The sequence below is a fragment of the Oryctolagus cuniculus genome, chromosome 17 (genome assembly GCF_051225735.1).
Source record: "Oryctolagus cuniculus isolate XC-2025 breed Fujian yellow rabbit chromosome 17, ASM5122573v1, whole genome shotgun sequence".
NCBI classification, from domain to species: Eukaryota; Metazoa; Chordata; class Mammalia; order Lagomorpha; family Leporidae; genus Oryctolagus; species Oryctolagus cuniculus.
The window spans coordinates 21,906,369-21,931,912 of record NC_142883.1 but is presented as its reverse complement, the minus strand read 5'-3'; the positions used below and the strand labels follow the sequence as shown (position 1 = coordinate 21,931,912).

Here is a 25,544-nt window from a genome sequence, read left to right as displayed (position 1 = left end):
CTCCCTCTCTCTCTACACCTCTCTCTACTCTGCCTTTCAAATAATCAAATTTTTACAAAAGGCAGCTCCAGCAATTAGGAACTTTCGCAGGGGTCCCTCCTCACTTGTGAGCAGCAGAATCTGGGGCCCCCAGGACATTTCTGAGGCCCATGGGACCCTGGGTTTGGAGAAGGTGCAAGGCCGAGAGATGCTGGTTTATTTGACAAACATGCATGGCCAGGACCTCGCAGCCCTTTCGGGGTTGAAGTGCTGGCTAATCCTTTCCCGCGAGCCCAGCAGGTGCCAGGGCCTGGTGGAAAGTGGGCATCTGTCAGAGACTCAGACAGGCTGCCGGCGCTGTCCCCTGGCGCTGCCCACGCAGCCAGGGCTCTGGGAACCCAGGCCTTGCGCCAACCACACGTAAACACTGAGCTTCGCAGCCGAGGAAGCTCCCTTCAGGGCTGGGTTCCTGTCAAGAAGACAGAGAAAGTTTCCGCTGGGTGTGGGGATGCGAGTGTGGAGGTGCCCTATTATCTTTTCTCTCTGCAGAAAATCAGGTCAGTGGTTTGGCTGCTGTCGTTAACCGCAAGGTGCAGCGGGGAGGTGGCCAAGCTGCCACGGTGTTGAACAAACACTGGGCTGGAGTGGGAGGGCTGAGGTCTGGGGACTGCGGCTGGCTGCCCTGGGTTCCCTTCCAGCATTTCTTGCCTTCGCCTGGGGCCTTGTTGCCTGCCCGGATGCAAAGCTTCCTCTGGGGGGCGCCACTGAGTCCTGGGGACGCCGGCCGGAGCCCGGTAGTGGCCCCGCGTGCGTGTGCGAGGGGTGGAAGCGTGGAGACCTGTGGGGTGACACAGGGCTGGGACCGTCCCCACAGGGAATAATAACAACAACAACACGGCCTCCGCGGGTGAGCACTTTCACACCCGTATCCTCACCTCGCCCACAGCGCCTGGAGAAGGCGCGAGCGGGTGTTCCTGTCATTGTCCCTGTTGCACAGAAAGGTGGGGGGAGCAAGGTCAAGGTGTTTAGTTCAAAGGCCTCTGCAGGGCTGAAAACTATGCTGTTGCCTGTTGGTGACTGGGGGCTGGGGCAGGCGGCGGCAGCAGCAGCCACAGGGACTGGCTGGGACCTGGACTCAGGCAACAGTCAGGCCTTGACCTTGACCTTGGTCACTCAGGGCTCAACCGCCTCCCCAGGTCCTAAGTCTGAACGGTGCTGGGGACTGGAGCAGGGAGGCTCCCTCCCCCTCTCATCTTGCCCTAACCGTACAGGGGACCTCATCCACCCATCTCCCCTCCCCCCGGGCCCCCATTTCCCAGCTTGTCTCCGCACACACAATGGAGGCTGCCGATCCAAGTGCTGAGAGCACAGCCTTGGCGCCCTCCCGCCGCCAGCCCGCCAGACGAAGACCTGTCCCTTCCCTCCTACTTCTTCCTGGAAGTGAGCCCCTCAGCCCCCCAGTCCCCGCCTCCCACCCCCGGGCCTCCTCCCTCAGGGAGGTTCAAGGGCTCTGGCTCTGGCTCTGCACCCCCTCCTGGGCCCCCTCTTTGGAGGGGCGGCCAGGGCTGGGGTCCAGGATCACTAGAGGCCCCTTGTTGCGGGGGTGGGGGGGAGGGAAGAGCAGCCTTGGCAAGGGGTCACATCCTGGGGGCCGCCGCCCGCCCGCCTCGAGGCTCCGGGGCTGACATTGCGCAGGCCGTGCTGGAAACTACAGAGCGCCTCGGAGGGAAAAACAAACTGGGGTTTCAGTTCCCATGGAAACGCCATCTATTTGCAGCGGGCGCCTGCGTCAGAGTCTGCGACCCTGCGCTTGGGGGCGGGGCGGGATGGCCACTGCAACCCAGGGTGGTCTGCCCAGGGTCTGGGGCTTTTCCAGGCTGGAGTCTCAAAAGGCCCCTTTGCCCTTGGCCGTGACAGACAGCTCTCCCCGAAGGGGATTTTGGGTGGATTTGAAACTTATGAGTCAAGGTGTGGGCAGACCCTAGATTCATTCGCACATTTATCCCACAGTCATCTGTTGAGCTGTGATGCACCAGGTGCTGGGCTGGGCCGGCCAATCACGAGTCAGGATGAAGCTGACCTGGGGTCAGATGAGGGTGCCGTGGGGGCCTGCAGGGCTCAGCTTGCCCACAGGTCCAGCAAAGCCACACTCTTCGCTCTGTGACCAAACAAGTGCCTCTGTCCTCGTGTGTCATGGGGGGTAATTCCTCCGCTGCTTGGGAAAGGTGGCCCCTAAGCCATCAGGTAAGATGGTGTTATGGAGGGCGCCATTGTTCTGTGCTACCGAGAGCTCTGCCTGTTCAAAGTCATTCTCGCGGGACTTGGAACTATGTCCCTCCTGGGGAAGAAAAGCCATCTGCCAAGGTCACATGGATGGCAGGGATTGAAACCAGCGTGACACTTGGAGCGCCAGACCCCCTGCCCTGCCCTCTCCTGCCCCGGCCAGCCTCCCACCCCAGCAGCCGTGGGCTGTGATGGGCAGGTGCTGATGGGTGGGTGCTGTTCCGTGTCTGGTCTCAGAGGGGCTGTGTGTAGGAAAGCCCACAGCCCCAGCTCTGCTGCTCGCCCACCTCACTTCCTTCTCTGTGAACCCATGGTGGGCGTGGGGGTACCACAGAGCATAGTGTTGAGTCCTCAGGGAAGGGACAGAGCCAGCAACGGTTTCACGTAGGGAGGGTTGGGGCTGGCGGGAGATCATTCGAGCCTGAGGTCCTGCCTGGTGGGGAGATCATTCCAGCCTGAGGTCCTGCCTGGTGGGGCAGCGGGGCAAGGCGGGGGGATGGTGGATGGTGGCCATGAACCACAGTCTCCACCTGGCAGGCGGGGGAGGAGGGGACAAGACGGAAACACGTGCGCAGGGTCTGCCATTAACGAGGGACTCTGGAGTTTCTGAAGCCAGAGTCAGAGCGAGGACCCAGCTGGAGAGACAAGCCGTACAGCAAGGGGTGAGGAGAGGAGCTGTCAGGGGCTGGGAGAATGTAGCACCCCCTCAGCTTACTGTAGCCCTGCAACCTGGACGTTCTAGCGCATTGCACAGGGGAGGAAGCCGAGGCGAGGAAAGCTGGCCATGAGAGCAGGCCATGCTTGTGTGTGTGTGTGCAACGGTGCCTCTGGTGTGAGTGCAGTGCATCTACTGTGTGGCCTGTTGATGAGGCTGGGCTGCTCTGGTACGTGTGTGTGTGCGTGTGTGTGTGTGTGTGTGTGAGGGAGAGAGAGAGAGAGAGAGCGAGCGCGCGCCAGTCCTAATGAACAAGCTTGGGCTTGTACTAGGAACCCTTTGCTCTGAACCCCTCAGCAGGCAGCGGGGCTGGGCAGGCCAGCCGCCTATCAAAGGAAAGGTGTGTTTTATTTTTGGCGCCTTTTGACTGTTCCCGGCATGCCCTGGGAGGCTTTTGTTTGACTGCCTTTGTTGGAAGGGTGACAAACACTTCCCTCCACCTGCTGCCACGCTGGCCCCACCAGAAACCACAGCTAGGGGTGGCGTGGCTTCCTCAGCCCCTCACCCACACACCCTGCACCCCTTCCAGGCATCAACATGCCCAGGGCCCTGCCTAGCTGGGCGTGGGCTCTCAGACCCCACCCAGGCAGGGCCCCGGGGGCACAGCAGAGCTGGAGCCGGTGGCACAGCAGAGCTGGAGCCGGTGGCAGGAGACTTTTGGTCCAGCAACCCCAGGGGCTCTGTGGCAGAGCCAGGGTGCCTGCCTCCCTGTTGAAAGCCTGTGGGAGAAGCAGGGGTCAATGGGGAGACTGGGAGAGCAAGCCCTGGGGCCCAGCCAGAACCTGGTCGGTGCCCGGCTGTGGGAGTCACACGCACCCCCGCACGTGGGGGTTGTGTCTTTGTCTCTTCTTCCTCCCAGGTCAGAGGCCTGCACCCAGCAGGGTTTGAGAGATGCGCAATGCCTGGCGCCGAGTGGAGGCCCCACAAGTATTTGCCGAGGGATAAACAGCTGTGTGGTTGGCAGCCCCGGGGACTCTTGAGGCCAGCTGGAAGGGGCTGGAATCACTTGGTAGCCATGCCTCTTTGGCAAAGGTACTTAACCTCTCTGAGGCTCGGTTTTCTCATCTGTACAATGGGACTCTGCGAGGGTGGTAGTGAGGATTGACTGTGGTCAGAGGCGCTGCTTTATACGGTGTGTGGCTCTGGCTGTGTTACTGTGGGCGGTGTCCACGAACCCTCCGTACCTGCTTTCTTACCTGCTGTCAGAAGAATGCAGTGGTGGGGAGGGGTCGTCCGGCCCTGTCCTTGGCACATGACAGGTACCCAGGACTTATTAGCCCCTCTCCCCTCTTCCATTTCCTCCAGGTCTTGCCCCAGTCCCCTGCAGGACACACCTGGATCCTGAGCTGGCCTCTGCCCAACGCTCCCAGCACCCAGAGCTCTGCTTGGGGCACTTGAGGGGTGTGGTGAGGGTGGGGTGGCTGAGAAGGAGGCTGGGGGCAGAGCAACTATGTCCTCGCACAAATATCCGAGATCCGCTTTGCACGAAGGATTTAAGGGCTCTAGGGTGGTCTCGGTCTGTGTTAACCTGAGCGGCCCATGCACAGGTTCCTGTTGTTCTTCCCTCTCCTCCCACACTGCCAGTTGGCAGCCTGGTGACCCGGGGGCGTGCAGAGAAGGCTGGGAAGCAGGAGAGCCAGCACTGGGAGAAGGGCCCGCTCCTGGGCAGGAGGCAGAGCTGGTCCCGCAGGCCAGGCCAGGCCACAGAAGAAGGCTGCGTCACCGGTGTTGGCGTGCGGTCATGGCCGCCATCCCACCACTGGAGTGCATTTCCGTGAACAGAAACATGGCATCTGCAGGCACCGTGTTAAAGCCTGGGCAGCATCTGTTGAACTTGACCATGTCAGATGGGAGAGGACCTCAGGGCGGGAGCTCAAGGGCTTGGCGGGGGAGCTGGGCGGCTGACGCAGGACAGAGCCCAGGCCGGCTTGTGCAGGGAGATGCTTTTTTACTCCAAAAAGAGAACCTGGAGGCCAAGCTGAGTGGGCGGTGGTCACTGCAACTCATGGAATCGCCAGCCAGTGAATCCCCTGGGGTTATGCACCGCGCACACAGGAGGTCGTGGCTGTTCTAGGTGTGTAACTGGGAGGGAAGAGAAGTTGGAGCTGAGTCAGGCACAGCGCAGAGAGAGAGGAGACCCTGGGGCGTTCGCACCCTCTCGAGTCTGATCTGGAGCCGGCTCAGCTGGGATTCATCACTCTGGGGCGCTCTGGCCAGGTACAGGCTCTGCCCGAGTCTGTCTCGGCCACCACAAGACGGTGGTGGTGGTGTTGGTGGTGGTGGGGGCTGTGGGACTGGCCACTGGGGGTGCTGCAGCCACTGTGGGTGCAGCGGCTTCGACCTGTATTTTCATTCCACTTTTTAAAGGAACTTTTTCAGGATAGCCCCCTTCTCTGGTCACCTGAGCCTGGGAGGTGTGGGGAAGCTGTGTGCGTGTGTGCATGTGTATGTGTGAATGCGCATACGTGGGGGCGTCTATCTACCTGCTGAAGATGCCCTAAGTGCCGCCCCAGTGTGATTCCCTAGACCTACTCTGCCCCTTTGCCGTCCCCTCATCCCCGCTCTGAATTGCACCTTCCCCCCTTCTCCTTTGCCTTAACCTTGACCTCTCACCACCCCTTGGCTGTTGCTTTGTCTCTAGTTAGAGACACCCCTCACCTAGAAGTGCAGTCAAGATCCCGGCTTCCAGAGAAGGCGCCGTCTTCCTTTCTGACCAAGATCAGGTGCCTGAGTTCTTTGCACCCGCAGCCGTATTTCTTTTGTGTCTCATTCGTTCTCCCTGACTCAATGGCCAGGGCAGAAGCTGTTGTAAGGGGCGAGGGGAGATCCTCCTTAAGAACCCGGCTGTCTGGCCGGCGCCGTGGCTCACTAGGCTAATCCTCCACCTTGCTGCGCCGGCACACCAGGTTCTAGTCCCGGTCGGGGTGCTGGATTCTGTCCCGGTTGCCTCTCTTCCAGGCCAGCTCTCTGCTGTGGCCAGGGAGTGTAGTGGAGGATGGCCCAAGTACCTGGCGCTGGGCCCTGCACCCCATGGGAGACCAGGAGAAGCACCTGGCTCCTGCCATCGGATCAGCACGGTGCGCCAGACGAAGCGGGCCAGCGGCGGCCATTGGAGGGTGAACCAACGGCAAAAAGGAAGACCTTTCTCTCTGTCTCTCTCTCTCTCACTGTCCACTCTGCCTGTCAAAACAAACAAACAAACAAACAAAAAAAAAACAGCTGTAGGACAAGAGGGATGGTGCCTGCAGAGGTGAGTCAGGCAGGGATGCGGGGTGTGCGAGGGACGTCCCAGGGGGTGGGGCAGGTCGGGGGTGGGAGCCCGGGAAATGGGGCTCTGGCCTTGCCAAGGGCTCCTGGGAGGCGAGGTCTTTCTTGTTCCAAGCCTCTCCACTGGGGGGCCAGACCACCTCATTGCACAGCCGCTCTCCAGCTTGATTCAGAAATGTGGGTATGGAGAGGGGGCTCAGGAGTTGAATTTTATTTCTGTGCGGTGAGCGGCTCTCCCCTCTACCATTTCTTAGGCATCTCTGGGATGATGACAGGGCCCGCAGCACTGTCTGGACTAACTTCCTCCTCACAACAGCCCTAGGAGGTGGGTACTATCCATATCCCCATTGCATAGATTGGGAAACTGAGGCACAGAGAACCCCAGTTCCCAGCCCACCTGGGCTGGAGGTGGGGTTCAAACCAGGCAGTCTGGCTGCGGGGTTAACGCTCCTCACCGCCACATTCAACCTTCCGGGCACTGAGCTAAGTGTTTACCCCAAATCCTCTCCAGTCTGTAGCTGAGAAATCTGAGATTCAGAGCAGTTGAGCAACTGCTGAAGGTCACACAGCTGGGAGCGGTAGAGACAGACCCACAGTGGCAGAGCTCCAGGGCTGCCCCCCCTCCCACAGCGCTGCCAGACCCTGCGTCTCCCAGAGCGAGTTTATCCGATCTGCCCACTCTGTGGTGTCTCTGGGCAGGCAAGGCTGTTGTTCCTCCATCTAGTGAGGCTTGGAGCTTGGCCCAGGGCTCCGTGAGGTCCCTGCGGGCTCTGAGAGCCTGTGGTGCCCCCAGATCCCTGGCTGGGCGACGCCTTGGGCTGGACTGGGGCTGCAGCAAGGAGAAGGTGTGGGAGGCAGTGGAAGGGCCGTGGGGGCTGGGGACCTGGGGAGAGGGGGCAGTTGTATGAAGTGGACGAGAAAGCGAGAGAGAAGAGAGAGAGAGAATCGCGTAGGTAAGCGCCTGAGAGCCGCCTTGGGCACGGAGCAGGGAGTGGGCCAGCAGCAAGCTGTGATGAGAACTTGAGACATAGCAGTTTGGAGAATTAACCTCGTTGGGGCTTTTGTTCCCTCTGTAAATATTTGGCGATGTCTAGTTATTCTAGAAAAATGTATCCGCAGCGGGGGAGGGGGGGCGTGTTTGCGCGGTTGGCCTGGCTTCCTTCCCTTGACCTCTCTGTAGCATTCCTTGCCTTCAGAGAGCCAGGGCTGTCTTCCCGTTGTAGGCTCGTTAGGACGCACCCGCCCACGCGGGCCTGGGGCAGGCTCCCCCCCCCCCCCCCGCCCCGGGGACGCCCGCACAAGGCTGCAGCTGCACCTCTCAATGTTTAATGCCCTCACTGTGAACGCCGACGGCACACCCGTGCCAGGCTCAGTCCTCCCGGGGCACTTGTTTCCAGCTCGGAGGTCAGCTGACAAATCGCGTTAAAGCCCTTCCGGCCCACTGCACCCCGCCGAGCGTGTGGTTGCAAGATGAGAGAAAGAGCGTCATTACCAGGCAGGCTGCATTTTCCACGAGGCTCCTGGCGCTTGGGAAAATGGATGGAATCATGGCTCGCCCCTCCCCGGGGGTCTGAGCTGCTGGCGCGCTGGGCCCCCATCTGGCAGCACCCATGCGTCACGGGTTGGACCGACCTCCCTGACTGGGAGAAGTCGGGGGACCTGTGGGTGGGCACCAGCAACACAGACCCCCTGCAGCGTCTGCTCCTCTCTGCCGGTCCCTCCACAGTGGGCAACCACACTGCTGTGGCGTGTGCGAGTATGTGTCCTCCCAGAAGTCACATGTTGGTACTTAAACCCCAAGGCAACAGTAGTAGAAGTGGAGCCTGGGGGCCCCGCGTCATGGCACAGCAGGTAAAGCCACCTCCTGCGACGCTGGCGTCCCCTGTGGGCACTGGTTTGTTTCCCTGCTGCTGCACTTCTGATCCAGCTCCCAGCTAATGGCCTGTGAAAAGCAGCAGAAGATGTCCCCAGTGCCTGGGCCCCTGCCAACCACAAGGGAGACCCAGATGAAGCTCCAGGCTCCTGGCTTTGGTCTGGCTCAGTTGCGGCTGTTAGGGGAGTGAACCAGCGGATAGAAGACCTCTATCTTCCTCTCGTTGTCCTTCCATCTCCACCTGTAACTCTTTCACATAAGTAAATATATAAATCTTAAAAAAAAAAAAAGAAAGAAAAAAAGAAATAGAAATAGAAATGGAACCTCTGTCTTTGCGAATGGAATGAATGCCCTTAATGGAAGGGCTGGCAGCAATGAGCTAAGCCCTCCCAGCCTGTGAGGACTTGGCCTTGGCGTTGGTCCCCTCCAGAGGAAGAAAGTGCAGTCTTGGAAGCCAACGGCCAGCAGCCTCTCCCGGGGCCCGGCAGTGGCAGATGCCCTGATCTCATACTTCCTGGCACCCACAACCGTGAGAGAAGTTTCTCTTGTTTGTGAATGGTCCAGTCTGTGATCTTGTGTAACAATGGCAGGAACGGACCAGGACACACACCGTGGAGGGCTCTCGAGCACCCAGCAAAGGCCTCCACCCTGGACTCCTTCCCCCAGCATGCACCGTGCTCTCTGGGCCCGCTGGGAGGTCTGCGGGGACGGCCACAGACCAAGCCAGAGCAGCGTGCTGGCACTGCTGAGAGCCGACAGCGCTTCTGGCCGTGGAGGGGACCGGGCCGCCCGCAGCCCTGCTCAGAGGGGGGTCTCTGGTTGGCATGCGCCCTGGAAGAGCCTTCGCAAGCCCGACGCCCTGACCTCGCCCTCCCTCCACCTCTCCTCCTCTTGGGCCCGTGTCATTGGACAGGCTGCCGGTGGCTCAGTGACCTGTGCTCCGTGCATCTCTGAGAGGTGGAGACCGGAGAGGCAGGAGAGCAGGGTCCTTGAGGTCAGGCAGGGCGTGGCGATCGCCAAGCAAGACCGCACTTATTTGCCATTCACCCCAGACGGTTTGCACCCCTTTTCTTTTAAAGGAAAAGGGAAAGCTTTTATTTGTGAGGAAAACGTGCTCTCTTCATGAGCTGAAAGAACAGAGGCGAGAGATTCTCTGTTTCTGTGACAAAGAACAAACAGGACGCTCGCTGGCCCCTGGCGGCCGGCGGTCACCCTCCACTGTCCCCGAGCTTTCTCCCTGCCCTCGCCTCCCTCACCCCTGCACGGCCAGGACCTGCCTCCAGAGCCCTGGGTAGAATCGAGGAATCGAGGTCAGGCCCCCAGGAGACCCCTCCCCTCCCCGGCAGGTGGCGCCCGGAGGCAGGGTGTGCTCCTGGGAAGCCTGGGGGCTGCCAGTCCGGCTGGCATAGATGACAGTGGGGCAAGAGAGATGGAGGGAGGGATTCAGAGAGAGTTCATCTCACCAGCTCACACCCTACTTCCCGCCCCAGGCCAGGAGGTCTCCCTACCACCATAGTGGTCTCGGAGACAAGGCCTGGTTTTCTGGAAGACCTGGCCTTGGCCCTGGAATGTCTGGGGCAGCCTCTTTCCAAGTCATTCGGAGGACTCACAGGCCCAGGTCCACTACCGCAGCACGCGCCAGTCCCGTCCCCTGCAGGTGTGTGTAGCTGCGTGACATTCACTCCTGCCTTCTGTTTAGGGCACAACAGCCTCGCTGGTTCCGGCATAGGTCCATCAGCCACTTCTCTTCGCAGCCTTGGTTCGAGGTAGCTAGGGTTGGGAGTCAGCCGTCTTCCTGGGGGCACAGGTTTCTGCTCTGGGGTCATGGCCAGAACTGCTTTGCCCTCAGCAGCTTCCAGGTGGGTCCTTGCGTCTGTTCCTGGTCCCCACTGCAGGGGGTCCCAGGGGAGGGGGAGTGTCTCTGGTCCAGGCAGAGGAGCCGCCTACGGGGAGAAGGTGGTGGTGGTCTCAGCCTCCACACTCATCGAGGCCCGCCGGGTGTGCCGGCAGGAAGACCACTGCCGGAGCCGCTCCTGGCTGAGACAGCCCAGTTCCTTGAAGAGCTTGAAGAGGTCGTTGCGGAACTTGACGCCGATGAAGGCGTACAGGAAAGGGTTGACGCAGCAGCGGAAGCAGGCCAGGCTGTAGGTGACATCGTAGGCGATGTTGAGCTGCTTGCTTAGCTCACAGTTGCTGCTGGTGGTGTTGAAATTGGCCACCGTCTGGGCCAGGACCACCCCGTTGTAGGGCAGCTGGAAGACCGTGAAGACCACCACCACGGCGATGATCACCTTGATGGCCTTGTTGCGCTCGAAGTTGCGTGCCTGCAGCAGGGTGTGGATGATGACGAGGTAGCAGGAGCTCATGACCAGCAGGGGCACCAGGAAGCCGATCACCATCTGGGCCACCTGGATGACGATCAAGGCCTCCACGTTCTGGGTGATGAGGGAGCACCGCAGGGCCTGCTCGCTGCTGCTCTTCTGAAGGCCACTGTAGAGCAGCTCCGGGGTGGACAGCAGCACGGCCAGCAGCCAGATGGCCACACAGGAGAGCTTGCTGATGAGCAGCACGCGGGCCCGGTGGCGGTGGGCCGAGACGGCCTGCACGATGGCCACGTAGCGGTCGATGCTGATGCACAGGAGCAGGAGCATGCCGCTGAAGAAGCTGACCTTGTAGATCCCGAAGAGGAGCTTGCAAAAGTGGACGCCGAAGATCCAGGACTTGGCCGCGCTGTAGGCCCAGAAGGGAAGCGTCAGGAGGAAGAGGATGTCGGCCACGGCCAGGTTGAGCAGGTAGGTGTCGGTCATGGTCTTGAGCCTCTTGAAGTAGATGTAGGTCAACACCACCAGCCCGTTGCCCAGCAGCCCCACGAAGCAGATGGCCGAGTACATGACGGGGAGGAACCAAGCCTTAAAGTTCCGCACATCCTTCTTGAAGCACACGTACTCGAAGAGCGAGTAGTCCACCGTGGTGTTGTCCCCGATGTAGTCATCTGTCACCTCGTCCTGGCACAGGCACACCTGCGGGGGAGGGGGAGACAAGCTGCTGGGCGGGGCCAAGTCCAGCCGAGAGCAAGGATGTCCCCCGCCAGCCACATCAGCCTCACGGGGTGGGGCAAATGGCTCCCTGTGCTGGACACCTGCTGAGCCAGAGCCTCAGGGGCTGGGGCCCAGGGATCTGAACTTTCCAGGTGGTTCTCTGGTTTGAAATCACTGCTTCGCCAGTCCCAGCATGCCTTGGGCTTACCTCTTGTGACAGGGTACGTTGTGGGATTCTACCGATCAGTGGCAAGGGGCTGAGGGACTCGGTGGCTGAGCCTGTGGCTGGTGAAGCGCCCCGACTCCCTTTGAGCCTCCGTGTTCTCAGGTGAGAAACGGAGACGAGTCCGAGCTCCTTCTGGGAGCTGGTGTGAGGTGCCCAGCCCGGGTGCTGGCCCTGTGCCGGCTCTCCGGGGGTTTGACGCTGCCCTCTGGAAACCCCATGAGAGTAGGAAGTTGTGTCTTTTCCCCCTTACAATCTGGCAGAGCCTCCCAGGGGGTCTAAAAGTACCTTAGCTTTTGAGGGAAAATCCACCATGGGAACAAGGCGGAAGGAGAAGAGAGCCGCCCCCCCCCCCCCCCCCCGCCCAGTTCCCAGCCACAGCCTGGCCCACGGGGGATCAGTCACCAACACCAAGGCCAGACTTAGAAGCACTCCTGCTGCCCGTCACCGCTCTGGCCTGAGTAGGGAAGGAAACACATGGGACTCTGTTTGGAGCATCTTGTGGGGGGCAGGGACCCCCTGGAGGATGCCAAAGCAGTGCTGTCCCCGCGTGGGCCAGAGCGCTGTGATCACGGGTGGCAAGTGACTTCAGGCTCGCGATGCCGGGGAGTGGGGCGTGGGGCGTGGGGCGTGGGGCACTCCTCGCAGCTGTGGCCCCGGGAGGAAGTGGGCCGCCTTCTCCCACTCTCCCTCTGCGCTCCCGCCCCCTGGGCCTGCCTGCCTCACGTCTCTTCCGGTCTCTTCCGGTCTCTTCCAGCAGATCCCAATCAGCGGGCTCAGCTGCCGGAGCTGTTTTTAGCCTGTCTGTGGGGGCGGGGTTCAGCAGCCTGCTGCGATTTCTATCAATGAAAGAGGAGGCCCTCGGCCGCCCACTGGGGCCCCTGCTGCTGTGTGTGGGGCAGGAAGACCCCTTGAGAAGCTCCGGGGGAACTGGACTCTCAGCAGCTCCACCACACCCTGAGCCCTGCTTGGGGACGGGTGAGGACGAAGTGACGTCCACCCCCCTTTTCCCTCATTAGGCCTGGGAGCCGCTGGTGGAGGCTGGGCACCTCAGCCTGGGGGTGCTGGACAGACGGCCTTGGGAAGAGTGCTCCCGGCCCCCCAGGGCTGGCTCTGGCCTCCTCCTCCCACCTTGCTCCTGCTCTACCTCCTCCCGCCTTGAAACTTCTGCAGCCCACAGCCCCACCACATCCTGCCCGCCCCCTCCCCCAAGTGAAAGAGGAGAATGAGCCACAGCTGGCCCCCTCCCCGCCCCGACTTTCCAGCCTGCACGCCAGCGCCAGCGCACAACCCCAGCCCCTCGGAGAACTGGAGACAGGGGTGGGGGTGGAGGGGTAGGAGGGAGGGGCCAGGCTGTGGGCTGTAGCCCAAGCTGTGGGGGGCCTCTGGGATGGGGTTTTGGGAACAGTGCCCAGCGTGGGGCCTGCCTCTGGCTTGAGCTCCTGGAGAGCTGGCCCCCTGGCCTCCGGACCTGGGCAAGAGCCAGATTCTGAAGTGCGCCCCTGTGGCTCCGGCCTGGCCGCCCGCATCCCACCCCGGCCACACAGGGAACCGTGCAGCTCCTTCTAATCAGAGCCCTGGCCGGGGCGCACCTCCTCGTCCCCACTTCTGGGACTAAAACCTGAACCTGGAACGCTGGAGGTTTTGCTCCCGCAGCATGCAGGCCTCCAAAAACGCCTGCCTGCTCCAACCCCAGCCCTGCATCCCCCGGCCCCAGCCTGTCCTCATCCCACAGGGAGGCCGGACGCGGGGGCTCTGATTCACAAAGCCTGCCAGGGGAGCCTGTGGTAGAAGTTTGCGAGGGGGACTTCTTGGGGCGATAGCATGGGAACCAGGTCATCTGTGTTCACCTCACATGTGGAACTGCACACGTGTGCATGTGTGCGCTTGTGTGCAAAACCTGGTCCCCGCCCAGCCTTTGCTTTCTCAAGTTCTCTGGGAACTCAGGCGGACTCCACATTGCTGACTCCTGGGGTGATTGGCAATGGAGAGGGCAGGGTGGAGAACAGCTGTCTCCCCCGCCCCAGGTTTTAATTTGATGGAGTCACGGACGTCCAGGAAGCATCTGTGCCTCTCCAGGGCCACTGCCCAGCCGGAGGGCGGCACAGGCAGCAGGTGGGTGGGCGTCCGGGCCTCTTTCCCCCGGCTCCTGCACCCTCTGGCTTGGCGGAGTGTGGTTTGGGGAGGCAGAGAGCTCCCCAGGTGGGAATCCTCACCTGGAAGACCACAAGGAGTGCCACGACCAGCAGGCTTTTCATCGGCTTCCCTGTGGGAGACAAGACGAGCAGAAGTCAGGGCTTGGCAGCTGCAAGTCTTTGTTGTTAAGGGGAGCGGCGGGAGGGGTGGGCGCGGTGCTGCTGGGAGCCTTTGCCCCCACTCCAGGCCCCCGCGTGGGCCCAGAGAGAACATCAGAACCAGATTGCACCTTTGAACACCTGGCCCGCTGCCCGGCTTCCATCCCGGGCCTCCCCACGCCCATCGTGGTCCATCCGGGCTTCCTGTGAAGCTGGGAAGTCCACTCTGGCCCTGAGCACCCCTGGAGACCCTGACCTGTGGGTTGAGAGCCCCCCAGCCCCCACTCCATGTGCTGCAGGAAGAGGAGGCGAGGCCCCGGGAGTGGGGGGGACGAGGACGGAGCTGAGGTCTCCCGCGGGGGCAGACTGAGAATGGAATCTCCGTGGAGCAGTGAACGGACGAGTGCTCCAGGACCCACAGGGCCCAGCACCCTCCTGCAGCTGACTGTTGGCTCCCCAGTCACCCCTTAGCCTGCCTGTGGGGGGCAGCCACCTCTTCCTCTTCATCTCCTGCAAGCCCAGGATGGAGCAGGCGCCCAGGAGGTGTGCACTGATGAGTGGGGGTGGCCCGAGAGAACCCTGAGGGAGCCGCCCTGTGGCAGGTGCGGAGCAGACATGATTCCCCGACACAACGGCTTCGCTCTCCTGTGCAGAACTGAAGTGCGCGTATATATTTTCTCTCCTTGGTCCAAGGCCTTTGAGGGCGGGTGGGAGGGGGAGCAGGGACAGGTTGGAAAAGGACACGTGCTGGAAGTCAGCGGCTCTCGTGGGGTCCAGGTGGAGACCCCAGGGTAGCACAAGGCCTGGACAGCTGCTCAGTTCTGTTTTGTGGTTGAGCCTTGGGCCGACCTGCAACCCATCTCCTCCCGAGGCTGAGCGGAGAGAACACTTGGCAGAGGGCCTGCTGTGGAAGCCGCAGCTCACCTACCACCTGGGAGCACCACAGGGACCCTCCCCTGCCTGGACCTTCAGTTCCTAGCCAGAGCCTGGCCCGCAGAGGGTCACTGTGAAGTCATTGTGAAGCCACACGTGAACGCCGAGGCAAGACTTGCGGTCCTCCCCCTGCATCTCCAGTCTAGGTAAGGATGGGAAATGCGTGGGCCCCTGTTTGGGGCATCTTCTAGGGGCTGGGGAAGCTGCATGTGCCTGGTGCTTCGGTGTCCTTGGCCACAGCACCACCTGCTGGAAGGTTAGCTGCATGACACCCAGGTTGCAGTGGGCTAATGCGCTCTGGTGGAGTGAGAGATTCCGGACTAAGGAGTTTCTAAGGGGGAAGGAAGCACAGACAATGACATCAGGCCACCTCGAGCAGATTGTCCTGCACGCTGCTGCTGGACATGAGTTTCTAAAGCATAGCTTGCGGGGCCGGCATTGTGGCATAGTGGGTAAAGCCACCGCCTGCCGTGTCAGCAACCCATATGGGCACCGATTCAAGTCCTGGCTGCTCCACTTCAGGTCCAGCTCTCTACTATGATCTGGGAAAACAGTGGAAGATGACCCAGATCCTTGGGCCCCCGCATCCACGTAGGAGACCTGGAAGAAGCTCCTGGCTCCTGGCTTTAGATCAGCGCAGCTCTGGCTGTTGCGGCCATTTGGGGAATGAACCAGCGGATAGAAGACTTTTCTCTCTCTCTCTCATTCTTGCTCTGCCTCTGCCTCTGTAACTCTGCCTTTCAAATAATTAAATAAATCTTAAAAAAATGCATAGCTTGGATGCCAACCCCCACCGTGCCTTCCTCCGCAATCCCTCAAAGCCCTCCTGGCCCCAAGCACGGTGGAGTGTAAGGCTTAGCGGGGCCCTGAGGCCCTCCAGGGTCCCTGCGAGCCAGCCTGCCTTCCCGGCTGCACTTCTGTTTCTGGGCGCGGCCCTACCGCTGTTCCCCCCGCCCCGGCTCGTGCCTGGGCTTTTGTGGTCCTGGTGGGGCTGGCCCTGTGCAGCCTCACGGCTCTCGCCTCTCCATTAGCCCCCACGTGGAGTCCACGGATCAGCGCTTCCCCATGCTCTCTTCAGGGTCCAGTGCTCTGCCTCCCCCTCCTCTGACTCATCTTGACGTTGAGGGCTTGAGGTTTCTTGAAGCACGGAACGGTCTTTTCAGTTACCCCGGAGAAAGGCCACTTTGACTGTCGATGGGGAGGAGAAACCTCAGCTCGGGGCACAGGCCCGGAGAAAGGCCAGGAGCTGCTCCTGTGTTACCCTGCGCAGCCCTTCTGCCTCCAGAGCCCCGGCCGGGCCCTGAGCCACCACCGCGGGGGCTGCCGGGTGGTTTCTCCGTCCAGGTGTGCTGAGACGCTGGCTGTGCAGGTGCCCGGCAGGTCCAGAATGGGCCATTTTCAAGACACGTAATGGGAACTTGGGGAAATTCTGGTGTGTGGCCGAGGGGACTGGGTCAGATCACTCCTGTCTGTTACAAAGTCATAAGGTAACCCATCTTGGGTGTGGACCAGTGAGGTCGGGAATTTCGGGGTAGGGGTGGGGTTAAAGAGTGGCTGACCTAGGTGCTGGGTGCTTTTGAGATCACGCGTTTCTGGGAAGGATCATCACGAAGAAAAAATTTCCAGGGACTCCAAGCTGAGCAGCTTCCGGTTTGGAAGGAGGCTTTTCCCCAGCCCCGAGTTCCTGTGCCCAGGAAGACATGGCTGCCCGTAGGCCGGCCCCCAAGGGCCACCCCAAGCCTTTGGTCCTCACCTGCCAACACAGCGTGGCTCTCTTTTGTGCAGGGGAGGGGGGAAGAGGGAAGAGGCAGGGAAGGGGTCGAGGACCTTGAAGGTGTGTGAGAGGCCAGGCGGGGCTGGGTGGGGCCTGGTTGAATCTTGGAGTCTCAGCTCCTGGTCATTCGCTCCCACGGGCGCCGATGTCCACACGGATGATGTAATCTCGGCCTCACGAAGTTCCATGAAGAAACCAAGACACAGCAAGAGCCGTTGACTCCGTGTCGGCTGCAGCGGCCGGGCGCTGTGCCTCGAACCCCTCTTCTGTGCTGCCGTTAGTCCTTAGGTATCATTCCCTCGGAGCCTCTTGCAAGCTACCCTGGTGGTCTTCATTCCCGTCCAGGGAGGCTGAGCCGCTTGCCTGGGGCCACACATCTGCTGAGCGTTCCTCTTCCCTCCAGGTCAACCTGGAATTCCTTGAGCAGGGATAGTTGACTGCAGAGGAGAGAGGCGCGCACAGCTGTCCTCCGGCTTGGAGAGCCTTCAGCGTGGCCCTTGGCCATGCCTGTGGCTGGGCTGGGAGACGCGGGTCCGTTCGCCTGGGCTCTCTGCTCTGGAGCATTTTGAGACCCTGGGCCCCATTTCTTGAAGGTGGGAAGGGCACCCCGGGGCTGCTCATTCAGATCGTGAAAGAGGCCAGCTCAGCCCCGGTGCGGGAGTTTTCAATTTGTGTCACAGAAACTGTGCCTTCTCACCCTCGTCTCGCTGCTGCTGGGCAGGCCCTGTGCGGCGCGCCTGCCCGCCCGCCCTCCCAACGGCCCGGGGCCCGTTTTGAGCAAGGCGGCTTCCCCTCAACCGGGTTTTTGGGTTTGGCCGTTGGAGCTCTCTCTCAAGTTGATGAAGACGCAAGATCTGGCCCCCTCCTCCCTCTGGACCCACAGCAGAGCCCAGAGCCTGGTACCCCAAGCCAGGGTCTAGGGACACCCTCAGCTCTGGCTTCCCTTGAGCCGTGCTGGGTCATGTGGCTTGCTGGGCATGGGCTTGGGTGGGCAAAGCTGCCCTGGGATGGTGTTTCCCAGGGAGGGCTGGCCGCACCCCCAGATTGTGGTCAGTGGGGACAGAGGTCTGGGAAGGGGGCTGGAGAACTGGCCGTCTGGCCGCAAGCATTGGGAGACTTTTCAACAACCGGAATCGACATGGAGTCCTGTACACCATTCATCCCTTCATTCATTCATCCACACGCACTTCCCACTACTCACATCCCCACGGCATCCGGGGGATGCAGACGTACAAGGGCCAGACCCTGAGGGCGGCTGTTAAGGTGCAGAGCTTCAGCTCTTAGCCTGGGGCACCTGCATCCAATATCGGAGTCCCAGCTACCCTCGGGTCCCAGCTACTGTGCATCCAATATCGGAGTCCCAGCTACCCTCGGGTCCCAGCTACTGTGCACCCCGGAGGCAGCAGGTGAGTGCTCCAGTGCTTGGGCCCCTGGCACCCATGTGGGAGAGCTGGATGGTGTTCCTGGCTCCTGGCTTTGGTCCCCCTTAGCGGGGAATGAACCAGGGGATGAGAGCGCTCTCTTTCTCTCTCTGCCTTTCAAAAAAAAATCAGCCCTTGTCTTCCAGGAATTGGCTGGGCGGAGCGGCCATCCTCACCTCTCACAGCCGCCTGTGGGGTCCTGACCCCGGCTCAGGGCGGCTGAGCAGGGCAGAGCCAGGTGAGGAGGCTGTGGTGTGGCAGGGAGGGGTGTGAGGACAGCCCCAGCGAACCTTCACTTTTTAAGCCAACCCCTGCGGCTTTGAGGCCACTGCGGGCTTTGCTGCCTTGTGAGGGGAGCCGTCTAAGAACTCGACTTTGGGCTCCGGCGCCGACTCTGCTGCCGAGATTTACAAAGGCGGGGTGGGGGGTGTGTGGAGCTGGGGGAACCACCCAGGAGCCCCTCCGTGCTCCCCAGGGACCCCTGCCATCCACGTCAAGATGGGATACAGAGGGGTCCTCTGCGTGCCGGAGGCCTGGCATTCACACGACCATTCTCTGCACCTTGGAACCCCAAGGGGAGAGCGTCTGTAACCGGCGGTGAGCAGGGAGAAAGGTGGGACTCCGCGGAGGATTTCCCTGATGACAGCTGTTCCCACAGGTCCCAGAGGGCCTCATGCCTCACCCCAGCCAGAACAGCCCTGTGCCAAACGCACAGCCCAGACCTGCCCAGACCATCTCAGAAAGCTGCCCCTTCCCCCTGAACCTCCTGCCGCCAGCGGTGCCCCCTCCCCCAGGCCACCAAGGGTAGGTGCGCGCTCCCCTCCCCGGGACAGCAGAGTGGCATTCTCCATTCCCACCAAACACAGTTCTCTGGTTGGGGTGGGGGGGCTCCCCCATGCCGTCACCCCCCACCCCCAACCCCTGGGGTCAGTCTGGGACCCAGACCCGGGTGCTGCTCCCTCTCACCCAGGAAACTCACTCACCCAGGTCCATGACACTCTCTGGACAGCTGAAACCACACAGGAAGGCTGTGCCCGGGGCCTCCCGCCAGCCCTGTCTGCAGAGGAAGTGGTAGGAGCCCCTTTTAAGTTGTGAGAGGAGCCACCCTCTTCTCTGCCCCTCCCACCCGCCCCTCCCCTCCAGCCTCAGGCTGTCACTCAGGGCCCTCAGGGCCTCCTGGGACCCAAGGTGAGTGAGTGACAGCACCACCCAGGGTCACAGGACCATGAATCAGGAGGTCATTTACATTCAGGGAGCCCCACCCACCCACCCTCTGCGTCTGGCCTGGAGGAGGGGCTAATTTTTGATCTTAGCATGGATGTCACATGCCAGGGCCCGAGGTTGTGCTGGGGAGTCTGAGAGATGTGGCCCCATCCTTCCCTCTGTTTGCAATGGAAGCCTTTCATTTCATTAGCAGCTCAGCTGATCACTGAGAGTCACCAGGGGCCCAGACCCCACTGGGTAGGGGAGAGGGTCCCCCTGTGTCACCTCCCTGAGACCCCTCCGCAGCCTCCACATCACCTGTCTCAGGTGAGGCTTCAACAAGACCACCGCGATGTCAACGTTTAAGAGTAGGGTATTTTTAGCTCCTGGGGTGGGTTTCACAGCTCGGGTGCACACGCACGCACACACACACACAGACGCGTGCATGGAGTCCAGAGAGCTCAGGATTCGTGGGGTTTAAAACAAGCAGGTGCTAGTTCCTGGAGGCCAGGCTGTGACTGGGAAGTGGTCACTTTAAGGATAAATGTCTGAACGGTCACTTTCAACCAAGATGGGCAGTGGGGAGCTGCCCGCCAGGCAGGAACGAGGCTTCCAGGTTTCCATCTGTGGCCACCAGCGAGAACCATGCCTGTGGCAAACTGTGTAGAGGGGGCAGAGCCTCAGACACATTGTGAAGTGGATGCCAGGGGTGGACGTTCAGGGGCTGCTGGGGCTGCCTGCAATCTATCCTGGAGTCTCCGGGTTCGAGTCCTGCCTCTGCTTCCCATTCTGGCTTCCTGCTAACATGCACCATGGGTGGCAGCAAGTGATGACTCAAGCACTTGGGTCTCTGCCTCGCATATGGGAGCCCTGGACTGAATTCCAAGCTCCTGGCTTCAGCCTGGCCCAGCCGCACCCGTCGCAGGCACCTGGGGAGTGAACCAGTGAATGGAAGAGCTCTCCCTCTCTGTCTCTACCTCTTTGCCTTCCAAATAGATAAAAGCAAATAACTAAAACCATTTAAAGTGGATGCCAAGGCACCATGAAACTGTGATCACTCGCCGTGTTCTTGGCGGGCTCTGGAGGTCACAGGGTGTATCTTTTCCAAACGGTGTTCCTCCTGGTTTCTGGGCAGGTATGACCAGTGGGATGCCCTGATGGCTGATGGGAAGTGGAAGGGCAGGGTTAAGCCAAGATGTACGGCTTTTCTTTCTCTTTCTTTTCTTCTTCTTTTAAATGGCAGCTTTGTTGCGATATAATTTGCATACCATAAAGTTCACCTTTGAAAGCGTACATTTCTTTCTTTTCTTTTCTTTTTTTTTTTTTTTGACAGGCAGAGTGGATAGTGAGAGAGAGAGACAGAGAGAAAGGTTTTCCTTTTGCCGTTCACCCTCCAATGGCCGCCACGGCTGGAGCGCTGCGGCCAGTGCACCGCGCTGATCCGAAGCCAGGAGCCAGGTGCTTCTGCTGGTCTCCCATGGGGTGCAGGGCCCAAGCACTTGGGCCATCCTCCACTGCCTTCCCGGGTCACAGCAGAGAGCTGGCCTGGAAGAGGGACAACCTGGAAAGAATACGGCGCCCCGACCGGGACTAGAACCCGGTGTGCCGGCGCCGCTAGGTGGAGGATTAGCCTAGTGAGCTGCGGTGCCGGCCTGAAAGCGTACATTTCAATGGCTTCTGTGTATTCTCACCATCATCAGTGCTAGGACATTTGTCTTTTCCCTTCTCCCAACAACCCCCAATCATCTCTCTTCCACTCCAGCCCCTGAAAACCACAGATCTACTGTCTTTCCTGTTCTGGACATTTCCCAACATGTGGCTTTTGGGTCTGGCTTCTTTGACTCGTGTGTTTTCAAAGTTCATCCACATTGTCGTGTGTATCAGGCTTTCATTCCTCACGGCCAAATAACGTCCTGACGTGTGGCTGTGCCCCGTTCTGTTTTCCATCATCAGTTGGACATTTGAGCTGTTTTCACTTTTTATCTCTTATGAGTAATACCGCTATGAATATTTGTTTGCAAGTTTTTGTGTTAACTAATGCTTTTTTTTTTTCTCTCTTGGGTATATGCCTAGAAGTGGAACCGTTGGGTCAGATGGTAACTACAGGCTTGACATTTTGAGGAATTGTCACCCTGTTTCCCAAAGTGGCCGCACCATTTGCGCTTGCATCACAGTGTGCTCATATAAGAGTTCCACATCCTCAAAAAGCTTGTTATTGTGCGTCTTTTAGGTTCTGGCCACCCCAATGGCTGTGAAGTTAACTCAAGGGGTTCTCATTTGCATTTTTCTAGTGCTACTGGTGATCATTTGAATATTTTGTTTGGAGAAGTGTCTATTTGAATTCTTTCCCCATTAAAAAAATTGTATTTCGTTGTTTAAGAGTTCTTTATGTATTCTGCATACAAGTCCTTTATCCTATACATATTTATAAATAGCTTCTCCCATTCTCTGGGTTGTCTTTTTGCTTTCTAGATGGTGGCCTTTGAAGCACATTTTATATTTTGAAGTCCAATTATTTTCCTTTTGTCTCTTACGTTCTTAGTGTCATATTGAAATCATCACTGAATTCAAATTCATGAAGATTATTATTATTTTATTTTTGACAGGCAGAGTGGACAGTGAAAGAGAGAGACAGAGAGAAAGGTCTTCCTTTGCCTTTGGTTCACCCTCCAATGGCCGCTGTGGCTGGCGTGCTGCGGCCGGCGCACTGCACTGATCCAAAGCCAGGAGCCAGGTGCTTCTCCTGGTCTCCCATGGGGTGCAGGGCCCAAGGACTTGGGCCATCCTCCACTGCACTCCTGGGCCACAGCAGAGAGCTGGCCTGGAAGAGGGGTAACCAGGACAGAATCCGGCACCCCGACCGGGGCTAGAACCTGGTATGCCGGCGCTGCAGGCGGAGGATTAGCCTAGTGAGCCACTGCGCCGGCCCATGAAGATTATTTTAAAGATTCATTTTATTCATTTGAAAAGCAGAGTTACAGAGAGGAGGAGGATGTCGCGAGCACCTACTGTCACGCAGCTCGACAGTAGCAAGTGTGACGTACGACTTGTCAGTCACGGGGAAAAGGAACACCAGGACCCAAGACTGACTTTCCAATGAGAGATTTTATTGCTTACACACCAGGGTGTTTTTTTTTTTTTTTTTTTTTTTTTTTTTTTTAATCATACTACTCATCAGCATGCTCATTGAGGTCAGTACACTTATCAGTATCAATATACTTATCAATCTATACTATTTAATACACTTAATAAACTTAACATCACTACTTAATCATGACTTAACTACTTAGCTACTTAGCTTAATGTAACTACTTAGCTTAATCACCTAACTTAACATAATTACTTAACACACTTATCAATATCACTGATATCACTATCAATAATGTCAATAATATCACTTATCATAGCTTATAGCTAACTTAACACACTTACTGAATCACTTAGCTTAACATAACTACTTATCATCTACCTAACTTACTTACTATAATACTTATCAGAGTAACACTATTTCCTTAATGACTAGAGGACTCAATATCGATAATACTACTTGAACTTATTCATTAATCCATAGATCACAGAAAACAGTGTTAAAGTAATTTTAAATGCTATCTAATTATCATAGTATATGTACATCAAGGTCTCCAGCATGATTTACAGATACCTTGCATAGGGTCAAAACATAGGGTCAAAGCATAGTTATATTACACATGACTAACACTATTTGTTTTTTTTTTTTTTTTTTTTTTTTTTTTTGACAGGCAGAGTGGACAGTGAGAGAGAGAGACAGAGAGAAAGGTCTTCCTTTGCCGTTGGTTCACCCTCCAATGGCCGCCGCGGCCGCGCTGATCCGATGGCAGGAGCCAGGAGCCAGGTGCTTTTCCTGGTCTCCCATGGGGTGCAGGGCCCAAGCACCTGGGCCATCCTCCACTGCACTCCCTGGCCACAGCAGAGGGCTGGCCTGGAAGAGGGGCAACCGGGACAGAATCCGGCGCCCCGACCGGGACTAGAACCCGGTGTGCCGGCGCCGCTAGGCGGAGGATTAGCCTAGTGAGCCGCGGCGCCGGCCGACTAACACTATTTGTAAAAGCTGCATTTTCAAGGCTCGTATCACGGTCACGAAAAACAGTGTCAGTGTTCAGGGTTCAGAGCTCCATGTCTCGGCAGAGACGGATCTCGGATCAGTCACTTACAGGCAGAAAGTCGTGGGAAGGCTGTCACTCTGGGCAGTAGGCTCAAAGTTCCCAGGCGGACGGCCAGGCGAGAAGTTGGAGAGGTCCCCTGCTGAGAGGCCTGGTCCGGCTTCGGGGTCAGGTGTGGCAGCAGGCTGGTAAGGACTCCAGGCCAGTTGGTGAGGCGGCATCCTGGCTGGTCAGACACAGCGGCAGGACAGCAACACAGCAGCCCCACTGGCCTCTTGACCCCGTCGTCGCCTTGTGCTGCATAGCAGAAGCCTGCAGGCTGGCTCTTTGACTCCAAATGCGAGGAGATCCAGAGGTTCGCTTGCACTGGGCCACGCACACACACACACACACACACACACAGTGGAGTTACAGCTCAGGGACAGCTCTGCAGGTCGGCTTGTGCTGCTACCTGCTCCGTGCAGAGTAGCGGGCTGCCACTTCAGCTCCGGATGTGTGGAGATCCAGAGGTTCACACACACCGGGCCATGATCCCCGAGAGGATGAAGAGTGGTGCAAGGGCTCCCTTTTTATCCTCATTTTCGGCAGTTCTCCAGCTTGCCATCCTCCTACTTGTCCAATCAATGCTGGTTCCTCTTTGCTTATGTTTGAATGATCCAGTCAGCACGGGTAAGAGGGTATTGCCCATAGTGCACCGTTATTGGACTGACCAGAGATGTCTGCTTGGTATGGTTAGGAGTGTCTCCCTAACAGCCGTTAGGCATTGCCTCAGCTCCTGACTTATAACTCCACTTTACTTTTATTTTGTGGCTAGTGGTAACTTCTTAACTCAATGTTTTACTGGGTTTCCACAGTTCATCTCCTTTTCTGGTAAGCAGTGATCCGTGACTGTTTTTGAGATTCCTGAGGGATTCCCCACAGAGGAGGAGAAGAAGAAGAAGAAGAGGAGGAGGAGGAGTCATCGTCGTCGTCTACCATCAGCTGGTTCATTCCCCAAATGGCTGCAACAGCCAGGGCTGGGCCAGATGGAAGCCAGGAGCCAAGAGCTTCTTCTGGATCTCCTATGTGGGTGCAGGAACCCAAGCACTTGGGCCATCTTCTGTTGCTTTCCCAGTCGCATTAGCAGGGATCTGGATAGGAAGTGGAGCAGCTGGGACTTGAACTTGTGCCTATATGGGATGCCAGTGTTGCAGGCTGTGGCTCTACTCACTATGCCACAATGTCAGCACCAAGTTTATGAAGATTTATACCTATGTTTTCTTCTAAGACTTTCATAGTTTTAGCTCTGACATTTAATTCTAATTCTTTCTTTGCTAATTTTTGTATATGGTGTGAGGTAGGGCTCCAATTTCATTTTTTTGGGTGCAAATACCTAATTTTTCCAGCATTTGTGGAAAAGACTATTGTTTCCCCTATTGAACTTGCTTGACGTCCTTGTCAGAAATTAACTGATCCCACATGTAATGGTTCCTTTCCAGACTCAGTTCTGCCCAGTCAGACTACACATCTGTCCTATGCCAGGCTCACCAGGTCTCAGGAGTAAAATTTGAAAGTGGAACATGTGCCTGCTCTGCTTCTATTGTTCTCTTTTAGGATAGTTTTGGCTAATCTGAGTCTCTTTATTTGCATATGAATTTTGGGACCAGTTTGTCAATTTCTGTGATGAAGCCAGCTGGGATTCTGCTTGGGTTTGTGTCGAATCTGCAGACTGATTTAAGCAGTCTCGCAGCCCCGGCACTGGGAAGTCTTCCGGTCCACGAACACAGATTGCATTTTTGTCTGCTTAGGTTTTCTTCAGTGTTCTGTGATTTTCAGCATGCAATGATTTTACTTCTTCGGTCAAATTCATTGCTATGTATTTTATTCTTTTTTATGGTATTGTAAGTGGAAATGTTTTCTTACGTTGATTTTCAGGTGCTCATTGCTAGTGTATAGGAATAAAATTGATTTTTGTGCTTGCGACCTAGCTGAACTCATTTATTGGGTAATGATGTATATGAGTGTGTGCATGTATAATCCTTAGGATTTTCTAAGTATAAGATCATGTCATCTGGGGAGCAGAGATAGTTTTATTTCTTCCTTTTCAGCCTGGATGTCTTTTGTTTCCTTTTCCTGCCTGATTGCTCTGGCTGGAAATCCAGTCCAGTGTTAAGCAGAAGTGGCAGGAGTCACTTGTTAACTGTGGGTTTAACACAGATGGACGTTTGCATGTTTCCCTCTAGCTATCGTTTGTTGAATTTTGTCAAATGCTTTTTCCTTTGTCCATTGAGATGATAGAATGTTTCTCATTCTTTATGCTGTTAAGTATGGTGTTCCATGGATTGATTTTTGTGTGTTGCATCAACCTTAAAATCCTGTGATAGGGGGCTGGTGCTGTGGCATAGCGGGTAAAACTGCCACCT

At 57.9% G+C, this 25,544-nt stretch overlaps 1 protein-coding gene and 1 long non-coding RNA gene across 2 annotated transcripts; one reads left to right on the top strand and one right to left on the bottom strand.

The window, feature by feature from the left end:
• Positions 1-401: 401 nt before the first annotated feature.
• On the top strand, positions 402-15,375 carry LOC138845951 (uncharacterized). Its single transcript, XR_011383268.2, has 3 exons — positions 402-536; positions 14,544-14,751; positions 15,128-15,375. It is a non-coding gene; the product is annotated as an uncharacterized LOC138845951 (long non-coding RNA).
• On the bottom strand, positions 9,169-18,859 carry CCR7 (C-C motif chemokine receptor 7). Its single transcript, XM_002719359.6, has 3 exons — positions 18,784-18,859; positions 13,595-13,644; positions 9,169-11,137 (listed from the first exon to the last, which is right to left on the bottom strand). Exons 1-3 carry the CDS (start codon positions 18,791-18,793, stop codon positions 10,061-10,063), a joined length of 1,137 nt encoding a protein of 378 aa, XP_002719405.1. The 5' UTR covers positions 18,794-18,859; the 3' UTR covers positions 9,169-10,060.
• Between the last annotated feature and the right edge of the window lie 6,685 nt (positions 18,860-25,544).

Coding starts and splice junctions, on each gene's coding strand:
- CCR7 (XM_002719359.6), bottom strand. Junction 11,138..13,594: donor CACTCCTTGTGGTCTTCCAG/GTGAGGATTCCC, acceptor CCTCCCCCGCAG/GTGTGCCTGTGCCAGGACGA.